General features: G+C 35.1%; 1 protein-coding gene and 1 long non-coding RNA gene across 2 annotated transcripts; both read left to right on the top strand.

Annotated features, from left to right (window-relative positions):
* Window positions 835–6,137, top strand: LOC104768853 (ABC transporter G family member 22-like). Its single transcript, XM_010492920.2, has 11 exons — window positions 835–946; window positions 1,132–1,554; window positions 2,926–2,996; window positions 3,407–3,642; window positions 3,733–3,888; window positions 3,977–4,160; window positions 4,251–4,559; window positions 4,648–4,935; window positions 5,019–5,303; window positions 5,396–5,503; window positions 5,579–6,137. Exons 2-11 carry the CDS (start codon window positions 1,149–1,151, stop codon window positions 5,792–5,794), a joined length of 2,259 nt encoding a protein of 752 aa, XP_010491222.1. The 5' UTR covers window positions 835–946; window positions 1,132–1,148; the 3' UTR covers window positions 5,795–6,137.
* LOC104768852 lies at window positions 9,141–10,088 on the top strand. The gene is made up of 3 exons (XR_002036928.1): window positions 9,141–9,227; window positions 9,552–9,685; window positions 9,787–10,088. It is a non-coding gene; the product is annotated as an uncharacterized LOC104768852 (long non-coding RNA).

Raw genomic sequence — 12,271 nt, 5'->3', positions numbered from 1 at the left:
CCGAGTCTAAACGGTTGATGATACTAAAACAGAGAAAAAAAACCGTTTATCCCAAAAATATTGAACTCGAGGTATAATGTCCACCAACGTAACTTGAAGTGCTAACCAGTAATCCATCGCTCATTCGGTACAAAACGTTGAGAAATTGTAATTGGTTTTACTCTCAATGCAAACCTAGCTAGCTCAAATCAATATTTAACGAAAATATAAATAATGTCAATATTTAATTAGAGTTAACTGCAAATCGTTTTAATGCTTATAAATAATAAGTTTGGTATCATTGTATCTCAATTTTAAAAATTCTTTCAGTTTTACAAAAAAAAAATACTATTTTAAGATTTTATTTTTGTTCCACATAATATCGTTTTTTACTTTCAGTACAATTTTAAAGACTAATCCTTTAATTTATTTATATTATTTTACTTTATTTATTAGGAAAAAAGTTTTTTTTTTGTGTATTTATAAAGGACATTGTATAAATTTTGTTAAAAAATGTTATGCAATATATTTAAATAATGTTTCTTACGAAACAGAAGGATGTTACTATTAACGTCATTAAGATGTTTTTATTAATACTTTTATAAAAAAACTGCTAATTAACATCAATAAGATGTTTTATTAATACTTTGGAAAAAAACTGCTAATTAACATCAACTAAATGGTATCGTAATCCGTTATCCTAGTCCTCATAACAAGAGATGTACACGGACTAGAAAAAACCACTTGACGATTCAAGAAAACAAAAAAAATTACAATATGAAAAGTTGAACATTAGGGTATTATCGTAATTGGAGTTGAGCCACTCATAAATGCGACTATATAAAGAAGGTTGAAGAAGCAGCTTAGAAAGGGTGTCACAAGTTTCAAGCTTTAACATCGTCTCTACCATAAAAACAAACCTCTTTCAAACAGTGGAACACACTTTTTATCTTTTAGTTCCCCAAAGGTATCGATTCTATCCATCTTCTTATAGTCATTCCTGTTTTCTTGTATCTATTTATATCTCTTATCTATTCCTGTAATTGGTATCAAATGTTCATTTTGTTTTATATATGTTCCATTCAAATATATGATATTGAACGTAAATAAATTTGTTAATATGGATTATGATTTATGGTTTGTCGTCGGCAGTTCTAGGAAACGCCATAATGTCAATGGAAAAGCCACCGTTGGCCACCGGTTTAGCACGAACACGATCGGAGCAGCTATATGAGTCGGTGGCCGCAGCCATCAAATCACCTCACGGCTCCATGGACGCTAACGGTATCCCTGCAACGGCTCCAGCAGCCGTTGGAGGAGGAGGGACGTTATCGAGGAAATCAAGCAGGAGGCTGATGATGGGGGCGTCTCCAGGGAGGAGTGGCGGAGCCGGAACACACATAAGGAAGTCTAGGAGCGCTCAGCTAAAGCTCGAGCTAGAGGAAGTGAGCAGCGGTGCGGCTCTGAGCCGTGCTTCTAGCGCATCCCTGGGGCTTTCGTTTTCGTTCACCGGGTTCGCTATGCCGCCGGAGGAAATCTCCGACTCGAAACCGTTCAGCGACGACGAGATGATACGTAAGTCGTGTGAACTCATCCTAAGGATACTTTCGTCATTTTAAGTTACGATGTTCCCATACTTAGAGGGTAGTATGGTCATTAAGACGTGCAAAAAATTAAATGATATGATAACAACGGATACATGATTGGTGTGCGTCGCTTTGCCTTTTTTGCATGAGAGAGTTGGGATAAATTATTTAACAGAGAGATACAAAACAAACAAAGCAATTGAGCCTTCTAATTTACTCCACGTGTTATCTTTCTCGTGCAAAAAGAAACTCCCACCACTTAATTTTCTTTTCACTTTTCTTTTTCTTTTCAATTGCAAATTCAGTGGTGCTGCAATTAATATAATATTTATATTTATATAGGCAAACTTTTAATATGTAATGAGAAAAGCATTAATATCTTTGATTGTATTAAATATTTTATTTGGTCAATCCCAGTGGTTTAAAGTGATACTAGTATTTGTTTAACTTACTTTTAATTCTATATATATATACCACACATGACATAAACTCGAGAGTGCAAAACTATTCTTTGAATCTTATGATGTTGGCCCCATATTCAAAAAAACTATAGATAAATTAAGTGCTTCCAAATGCCCGATATTGTTTTTAAAGAAATAGTACTAATTGTTTTTTGTTAAAGATGCATCATGCCTACGGCCACTTACAAAACGGATGTTTAAAGTTAATATTGTACTTTTGTTTGTTTTCTTATACATATTTATGTTGATATTTTGTCAATCTGAGCATTTGTTTTAATAAAAGTCAATTTGTCACCATTAGTGATTGTCATAAAAATCAAAGTTGTACTATTTGTTTTGATAACCATCAGTCAATCATAGTTTGTACACTAATCTGCATTATTCTCTCACTTGATGATACAATTGTTTGTATTAAGTACATACTAATATACTTATATAGGTAGAAACTTACATAACTAAATAAATTAAGACGTCCTTAGCGAAAAAAGGAACAAAACAGAAACTAGTGATATGTAAACGTCACGTAGTGATTGATTCACCAACTTAACAGCTTTGGACTCATTAAGTAGGTTAAAAATTGGTGAGAACAAGTCAATGTATCTCTTACTAATTAGTCAAAATTGTGGGTCCTGATTTTGGAGTTATTAGCGATTGGTCTGTTGTATAATCTGCAAATGATGTACCTCCAAAGTCCAAATCTTACGTGTACGTAAAAGACGTTTAGTAGGCTGACAAAGATTGGCCAACATATAGTTTACACATCGTATATTATAAGCTCACTTACCATATAGTGCTTTGGTGTTAACATTCGTTCACCTTCTTTTGAGTCACTGGCTCTTTTTTTTTTAATATAATTTACTGAGCAACGATGAATCAACGGTATAACTTAACTGTTTCAGCGGAAGATATTGAAGCGGGAAAGAAGAAGCCTAAGTTTCAAGCAGAACCAACATTACCCATCTTTCTTAAGGTAAATATACTTGTATATCCAAAGCAGAGGAAGAAAAGAGAAAAAGAAAAACAAATGGGGTTGTTACAAAGAGAGATGTTAGAAATTTGGATTGAAGTAGTTAGTGGTTTTTGCGTATGGGATTGATCTCTTTTGGTACTGATCTTCTCTGTTTGCACAGGCACTGAGACGAGATCAAAAGAATAGCACACATTTGTCTTTCATTCTCTGTATCTACTTTCACATTTGTCTTACATGAAATTTGTGTACAAGACTTCACATATCCATAGTTTTAAGATTAGACAAAGGGGGGAAGAAGTGAAAATGTTTAATAAGATTTTTCAAAATAGCTAGTTTTCATTTAACGTGTGAGGTAATCTCAAGACTTAGTGTTGTTCTTTTTCTTTTTTTTTGGTGTGAAATTGATGTAGTTCAAGGAAGTTACGTACAAAGTGGTAATAAAGAAAATGACTTCATCTGTGGAGAAAGAGATATTAACTGGGATAACTGGGAGTGTGAATCCTGGTGAAGTTCTTGCTCTCATGGGACCTTCAGGGAGTGGCAAAACAACTCTTCTTAGCTTACTCGCTGGTCGAATCTCTCAATCCGCTACGGGAGGCTCTGTTACTTACAACGACAAGCCTTACTCTAAATTCTTGAAAAGCAGGTATTATCTTTTTGCCCTAAAACTCTCACACTCCGTTGTAAGAGTACACATGGAGAGTACTTAACAATTGGTTCTTGGTTTGGTTGGTAGGATTGGGTTTGTGACTCAAGATGATGTTCTGTTTCCTCATCTTACCGTGAAAGAAACGCTAACCTACGCTGCTCGTTTGCGGTTATCCAAGACTCTAACGAGAGAGCAGAAAGAGCAACGAGCTTTAGATGTTATCCACGAGTTGGGTTTGGAGAGGTATGTTGAATCTTTAATTAGGTTACAACATAACAACATAACAACAAATTAAACGCGGTCTTTATTTTAATAACTTGCATGGTTGTAGGTGCCAAGACACTATGATTGGAGGAGCATTCGTGCGTGGTGTATCAGGTGGAGAGAGGAAAAGAGTTTCTATTGGAAACGAAATTATCATTAATCCTTCTCTGTTACTTCTCGATGAACCAACCTCTGGTTTAGATTCCACTACTGCTCTTAGAACCATTCAGATGCTCCACGACATCTCCGATGTTTGTTTGCTATCTTTGTTACTTCAGACGATTTGTATTATTTGCTTTGATTTTGTTCTGAATATCTTGAGGAAAATGTGTTGGGAACAGGCGGGGAAAACAGTGATAACAACGATACATCAGCCCTCGAGTAGGCTCTTCCATAGATTTGACAAGTTGATTCTACTAGGAAGAGGAAGTCTTCTCTACTTTGGAAAATCATCAGAAGCTTTGGAGTACTTCTCTTCCATTGGATGCTCTCCTCTTATCGCCATGAACCCTGCAGAGTTTTTGCTCGATCTAGCCAACGGTAACATCAATGATATCTCTGTGCCTTCTGAGTTAGATGATAGAGTTCAAGTTGGTAATTCAGGCAGAGAAACACAAACTGGCAAGCCTTCTCCTGCTGCTGTTCATGAGGTTATTATAGAAACAACAACATTTCTAGCATATTAAGATTACCTGAAACCGTACTGAGTTCTAATATATGTCGAAAAATTGTAAGCAGTATCTTGTGGAGGCATATGAGACACGGGTTGCAGAACAGGAGAAGAAGAAACTAATGGATCCTGTGCCACTAGACGAAGAAGCTAAGGCCAAAAGTTTGCGTCTTAAGCGCGAATGGGGAGCTGGCTGGTGGGAGCAATATTGCATACTGTTCTGCAGAGGGCTCAAAGAACGGCGACACGAGTACTTCAGCTGGTTGCGTGTTACACAAGTTCTTTCCACAGCTGTCATTTTAGGGCTTCTCTGGTGGCAGTCAGACATGCGGACTCCAAGAGGCCTACAAGATCAGGTATGTTGTTGGTTTGAGAAAACTAAGGTTTCGGGTTGGTTTTTACGAAGATGAAACTCTTATGCTTCTTGTTCTTCTTGCAGGCCGGTTTGCTCTTCTTCATAGCTGTTTTTTGGGGATTCTTTCCTGTTTTCACAGCAATATTTGCGTTTCCGCAAGAGCGAGCGATGTTGAATAAGGAGAGAGCAGCGGATATGTATAAACTAAGCGCATATTTCCTAGCTCGAACCACAAGTGATCTCCCTCTCGACTTTATTCTACCTTCTCTCTTCCTTCTCGTCGTCTATTTCATGACAGGTCTTCGCGTCAGCCCATATCCCTTCTTCTTGAGCATGCTCACAGTGTTCCTTTGCATCATTGCGGCTCAGGTACATTCAGATCGAAAAAATTATTAAAAACACTAAATAACGAGTAGAGTATAATCAAAATGCTGATTTTGATTGTGTTTTCTCTTTGTTAGGGACTCGGACTTGCTATTGGTGCCGTTTTAATGGACTTAAAGAAGGCTACGACTTTGGCTTCAGTAACAGTCATGACATTCATGCTCGCAGGAGGATTCTTTGTCAAGGCAAGTCCTCTGTTTTTAACTTCCTCTGTTTCTTGATTTCCTCTGTTTTATTGATATCCTTGTCTCTTTTCACAGAAAGTGCCGGTTTTCATCTCGTGGATACGTTATCTATCTTTCAATTACCACACCTACAAGCTTCTTCTAAAAGTTCAATATCAGGACTTAGCTGAATCCATCAACGGGATGAGAATAGACAGTGGACTAACTGAAGTAGTTGCACTCATTGTCATGGTTTTCGGTTATCGCCTCCTCGCTTATCTATCTTTAAGGCAGATGAAGATCGCAACATAACTCATTTTCCACACGAAGAAATAACATAGAAGAAGCACTAAGACCATAAATAGTGCGTCAGATCCTGATGATCTTGACACGACCAATCTTTGACAACGATTAAGAGATTGGTCCTAAGATTATTCCTGCTTAGTTACGAAATTTACAAAAAGTGTTAATGAGTTTGATAATATGATTGGGTGGTGATTGGAGAAGCTATCGACCTATTTTAGTTTGTATTAGTAGATCAAATCTAACAATGGTTCATGTCTATTAACCAGAAGAACCTTATGGTTTGATCAGACCTTCTTACGTATCAATCCAGTTACTCTTAATCACTGATGGTTGCTACGGCTTTACTTGTGTGAGTCTTCTTCACTAGAGTTGTTGTATACTTGTATATTTGATCAAATCATTAATGTCAAACGTAATATTCGGTAATTAAAGAATAAATCATTGCTAAGACATAATATTCTGAAATTATAAGCTTAATTGATAAAGGCCCATTAAAAATCCGCCAAACGAGTTTCGTTATAAATAGTAGCTTTAGGGCTCATAGTTGATTTTTTTTCCCTAGGTTTTCTTCTTCGTTTCCTTGGTTCCCAAGCTTTAGGTTACCAAGTTGCGGCGGAGCTATTCCCTCCCCGCTGAGTTACGGTGTTTCTAGTTTCTGTCTCAAATCATGTTGTCCAATTCAAATCAAGGTCACGCGGATCTCCGGCGGCGGGTCATGTCAAATAATGTGAGTGATGCAAGATTCAGGAGCTTAGGTCCTAACGCTTCAGCTAATCTTCAAGTTCCTCAACCTAATTATGGGATGATGCAACCTGCACCACATGGACCACGTAATGGTTTCGCATCGCGTAGAATGTTTTCAAATAGATTTCCGCCGAGTGTGGCAATCAGTGAGCCACCTCTAGAAATCAGAAGACTTGTCGAGGATACTGCACTTTTGATTTCCAAGAACGGGTTGGAGATTGAGAGAAAAGTCATGGCTCTTAATATAAATGATGCAAGATTCAACTTTATGTGGAGCTCAGACCCTTATCATGCCTTTTACCATCTCAAGCTTACAAACTACCGTGCTCAGAATCAAGGTGAAGCTCAGGTTAACCAATATGATGCTCTAGCTAGTCACGAGCGTGTTGTAGGTGAAGCACAACTCCATCTTGAGCGTCCTCAACACCTTTCAACACAAATGCAGCCTGGTATGCTTGTGCACCCTCCTCCACTGATACCTCAGTTTGCTCAGTTTCAAGTTTCTCTACCACCAGCTATGCCAGCTAGAATGTGTCCTCCTCGACCACTGCCTCTACATGACGAGTCAGCACTTGCTCTAGAAGTCAAAGAAGACATCTTCTCTTTAGAGTCTTTTTGTTTGTTTCGTCTAACTTGACTTTGTATCTAATTAAGCACTCATACTTAAGAGAATTAGAGTTTAGAGACATGTCTTTGCTGAGAAAGTTATGAAATAGTGCAAAAAGTTTAAGAAAGAACGGTCCACAAAAACTGTATTAAAATATTGAGAGTAAAAATCTTTTAAATAAAACTTTTATGATTTAGTAAATTTTAAAATTGTATATTTTGTACGGCTTAGTAAATCAAAGTGAGGATGGTTTAAGGAATATGCTTTCAATTGTGTTATCAAGATCTCCGGAAGTAAATATTCTATTGATTCTCTGGTTAACTTGGATTAATAGCCGACAAAGGAAGCTTAACATAGATTACGCCTCATAAAATGGTTCGGCCCATCATGTCCACCTCCATTAATGATTTAACACTTTTAAAAGTTATCTGATTATTTTTAATTTAATCTGATTATAATCTCTATAATCTAATTATTGGTCGCTATATTTTTTGTTTTTTTAAATAATTTAAATTAAGAGTTTGTGATGTTTTATTAACTGTAGTTTTTTTTACTAAAACTCATAAATTTTTTATTTTAAAATTATATTTTATATGTTTATCGTAATTTTTTTTATAATTTATATTTTATTTAAAATTTTATTACATAAAAATGATATATATTAATTTCATATTTTTTATTTTATTAAATAGTTTTCGATTAATTTTTGTTTAATTTCCAATTTTCTTGTTAGGGTTAGATCTTCTTATCTTGAACGTCGCATTAAGAAGACTTAGCAAATTTTAAAACAAGAGATATATTGGCCGACAAAATATACTACAGTAGTATATACTTCCTCCGTTTCAAAATATAGGATGTTTTAGTGAAAACACGCATATTAAGAAATAGTTACTTTTAAAAAGTTTAACCAATTATAAACAAGTCTGCATAATATAAAATATAAATTTAATCTAAAAGTTGCATAGAAAATTGGAAACATCTTATATTATGAAACGGAGGGAGTATAAAGAAAGATTTAGTTGACCGAATCATAAGTAATTAAAATAGGCTTTTATCGGGTAAAGATTTTGACAGGCGTGAAACTCGGAAATATTCATTGCACCTCTTTATTAGTAAAGTTTTGTATGCCTATCTTACCCCCTCACCCTCTTTGTTTATAAACAATCCTCGTCCTCATGTTCTAGTTCTTCGTCTTCTCTTCTAAAATCATACGTAGCAGTCTCTTGGATCTCTTTAGGGTCCCTTGCAGATTCAGTCTTTGATGGATAACAACGGCCAATCCCTGCCGGTGGTGACCAGTACTACTGGTAGATTAGGCCTTCTCCTCTATTTGGCAAGAAATCCGGTAAGTAATCAATATGCAGTGCGGGCTTAAACATATTATAGGCCCCTGAACATATTATAGGCCCCTTGTAATCCGGCAGGAGGCCCCTGAACATATAACATCTGTTTTCTTAGATTAGGAGGCCCTATTATCTTACATGGAGAGAGTATGTTCTCTTGGGCTTTTTCCCTTATTAGGCAGTTTGAAGCATTGTTAAAACTGAAGCGAGCCGGATGTATACTTGTCGGTTCAAGATTTGGTGAACAAGACCCCCAAGTATTTTAGAGATAATAATGGTAACATTACCACTTTGGAGGGGGCATATTCTGCGCTTGTGCACTACGGTATTGTAGCTGAAGAGGATTGTCCTCTAACGTTTGCTTTAGATGTAGAAGGACCTACTTGTGGTCCGGATGTGCCCGTTTACAAACTTAGTAAATTCACAATTAAGTATGAGGCTAGATATGAAGAAGAAGTTGAGGGAGCCTGGGACATGATGATTGGAAATAAACTTTCGGTTGCACCGTTCGCAGCCTCTGTTCTCTGGTTTCCTAGCTATCCTCATAATATTGGAGAAAGGGCAAGTTTTCTTCCCTTGGAACCTTAATTGATTACTTCTCCTTGTTGTCAATATGACCTGAATTGATTTAGCTTTGTTTGTTTTGTTTTTAGGATGTTTATAAACCAACGGAGGAAGAATGGGCAAGATATCTAAACAACAAGAGGGCTGAAAATTTTCCTGTGAAAGTCAATGTTCCTAACAGGTTCCATTCTTTCTCATCATACTTAGGGGTTTGCCTTGGTTGACAATCCTAATTTCTAGGAATATCTTTATCCGATTTGTCAAATCACAGTCACCGTGACTTGGTATCATGCTAATATACTTCGATATTCTAACATGCATCTATATAATCAAGTAGGATTCTGATTAATTTATATGAAATATCTCAATCGAGTTTGGATGATGTATAAATTTGATTAAATTATACTCACAGTTCCCGTATCTTTAGGGACAGATGCATTATCATGCTGCGGTAAAGTTATGATTTATGTTCTGTGTCTTGCGGTGATTATTATGTTGTGAACAGGGACGGTTACGGACGAACTTGGAAATGATCTACTTGAGTTCCAAGATAATGGTTTTGATGTGGGAAATGGGGATCGAGGCTTTCTGTACTTTGCTCGATATCCCAATTTGGTCATAGAGTATGCTGATATGGCGGTAAATCATCTACTTATTATAACATGATTACTATTATTTGTGATTATGTTGATGCATGTTAGAATATAACATGCTCACATACGTTTCCAATTTTTTGGCAGCTCTGATACAATGATGCTCGATGATGGCCGTGGTCTTTGAGATGCTGTTGTTCTTGTTTTGCAACGTTTGGCCCGTGGTCTTTAGTTTTTCTTTTCAATGTTAAAAGGTGATACTTGAAAACAGGTCGCTGTTGTTGACATTTTGTACATCTCTCTTTTTCTTTCTTGTTTTGCAACGTTGGGAATCCAAGGAGGCATCAAATTAGGATTTATGTTGAAGAATCATTGAAAAATATACTTTCACAATCTCTTTTTATTCCTACTCCTTCTCCTTTAAATTTAACTAAATATTTTTCACTAAATTATGTTTGACCTAAAAAAATCGTAGTGATTTGACCTAGAGATTTTAGATACAACTTTTTTCTGTTACTTTTATCTATAAAAAACAGAAAACTGTCGTTTGAAACCGTGTTTTAAATATAATCAATCTGATATTAAAGAACCAAGTCCGAACTTGATTATGTTTTAATCATGAACACTTTTCTGAATCAATTTTAATTCCTTTAACAGCAGTGTTTGAGTTTGACTACCAAAGGTGTATTCACAGAATAAAGATAATTGCACAAGCATAAAGTACATAATAATACATAATCGTATGATCATATAAATATGAATCTTATTATAAAGCTCGCTCTAACTGATAAAATATGCAAATAAATTATATCGTAAAAGAAAATGGGATGCCAAAAACTTTTTAACTTAATGGAGATGACAAAGAGATGATTCCTGTAGGTAAATTTATTCATTCCTAATGAAAATTACAATACATATGTTTCAGAAGTAATAAAGAATCGGATCGTACATATGCATTTTTTTTTTTAATCACACATGGATAAACTTACTTTTTTTCTTTTTAATCATACGTGCATAAACATACACGTACCTATATAATATAGATGTGAATGTGAATCAGTGAATGTATGTGTAAGTAAAAAGTAGGTGTCATGATCTTAGATTTTAGTTCGTGAAAGCAAATCTCGGATTCTACAAGCTGTCTCTTTCTCGGTCGGTATTTCTTCTCATCTTCTCTCGTATGCCTCGAAGAACTCTTTGTTTTCCTCTTGCTATTTATCTAATTATACTTTATATATATATATATATATATATTTATATATACTATAACATATTTATATAAGTGTATGTAGATGGAGCAAGAGGTAAACAAAGAAAGCTTGAAGTGATGATGATAGGCTTGACATAAGCATGTTCGAGCAGAGTATCTGTTGACTTAAGCTTGAAGAAAGCTTGAGGCTCAAACAAAGCTAGTCCAAACGAGTTATGGAAAAGGAAAAAAAAGTTTAATTTTCCTATTTGGATTAGAAGTTTTTATTAAGTGTTTTCTTTATATAAAGGTTATGCAAGTGTGTAGCATAATCTAGGAGTTTTGAGAGAGACTGTAAGAACTTGAGAGGCTTTAGTTTTGATGTATTTTCTAAGGCTAATAAAGAGTGTTATTCTTTATAAATCTTTGAGTTTAATCTCTTTGTTATTCAAGAAGTAGTATTAGAGCTAGAACAGAGATCATGAGAAATGAAATATGAGTGAGATTTTCGTATTATCAGATCGAATATTTGGATTTTGTTTGACTGTCTCTAGTATACATGTCCTTTCGGATATCCGAATTTTTACATATAGATGGTTTTTATATATATATTTTTAAGTTAAATCATAAATGCTAGTCATTTTTTCTAAAACTTGTGGTGAATGCCATAATTATAAACTCTTTTCTAAAATGTCATAAAGGTGCTATGACATACTAAGTGTTATTGGATTAAGAGTTTTATAAAGTCATGAAAAGTTTTATGTTATTCAAATAAAACAAAAGAATCTTGGATTGTTAATGAATTGAAATATTATGTTATTGGTTTAAGATTTTATGTCATTTTCTTCATAAAAAAAAGTCATGAAAACACTTTCATGAAATAGAGAGATTGTGTGAATCATAGAGCATGACTTTTTGTTGTTCTTTTTTTTTTTAAATGAACGTGGGTCTTCTGGGGCAGCGGAGATGAGTTTGTAAGGTGGAGAAGAAGAGCCAACGTGGTGAGAACATGCCGTCGTCTTTTTCGTTGTCGTCATAACTTGAGATCTTAACTGTTCTATCTCTCTCTCCAAAATATTTGATGAACCAGAGGCAAGAGATAAGAAACAGAGACAAACAAATGTAGAGCGAAGAAACTTTTGAATTTTCAGACGAAGAGCGGAGACAAACAAATGCAGGCCACAGGCTCAAACAATGTATTTCAATATATTTTTTTGTGCTGTTTGATAAAATCAGAAGTAAAAACAACCCAGCAGCTGAAAAATCACTGGAAACAGAGCATTAAAATATAAAAACAATTTGTGAGGAGGATTTTACCATCATTTGGGTCCACGACTCATCATCTAGAGAAGCACAAGCAGGAAAAAAAAACATATTGAATATTAAAAAATCAGGTTGAAAAAAACATTGGAAAAAAACAAGCAGGAAGAAGAAACATGTTCT

This window comes from Camelina sativa, chromosome 20, assembly GCF_000633955.1.
Source record: "Camelina sativa cultivar DH55 chromosome 20, Cs, whole genome shotgun sequence".
In the NCBI taxonomy this organism is placed as follows: Eukaryota; Viridiplantae; Streptophyta; class Magnoliopsida; order Brassicales; family Brassicaceae; genus Camelina; species Camelina sativa.
Note: the sequence above shows the minus strand (reverse complement) of the source record. Positions and strands in the feature narration are given on the sequence as shown.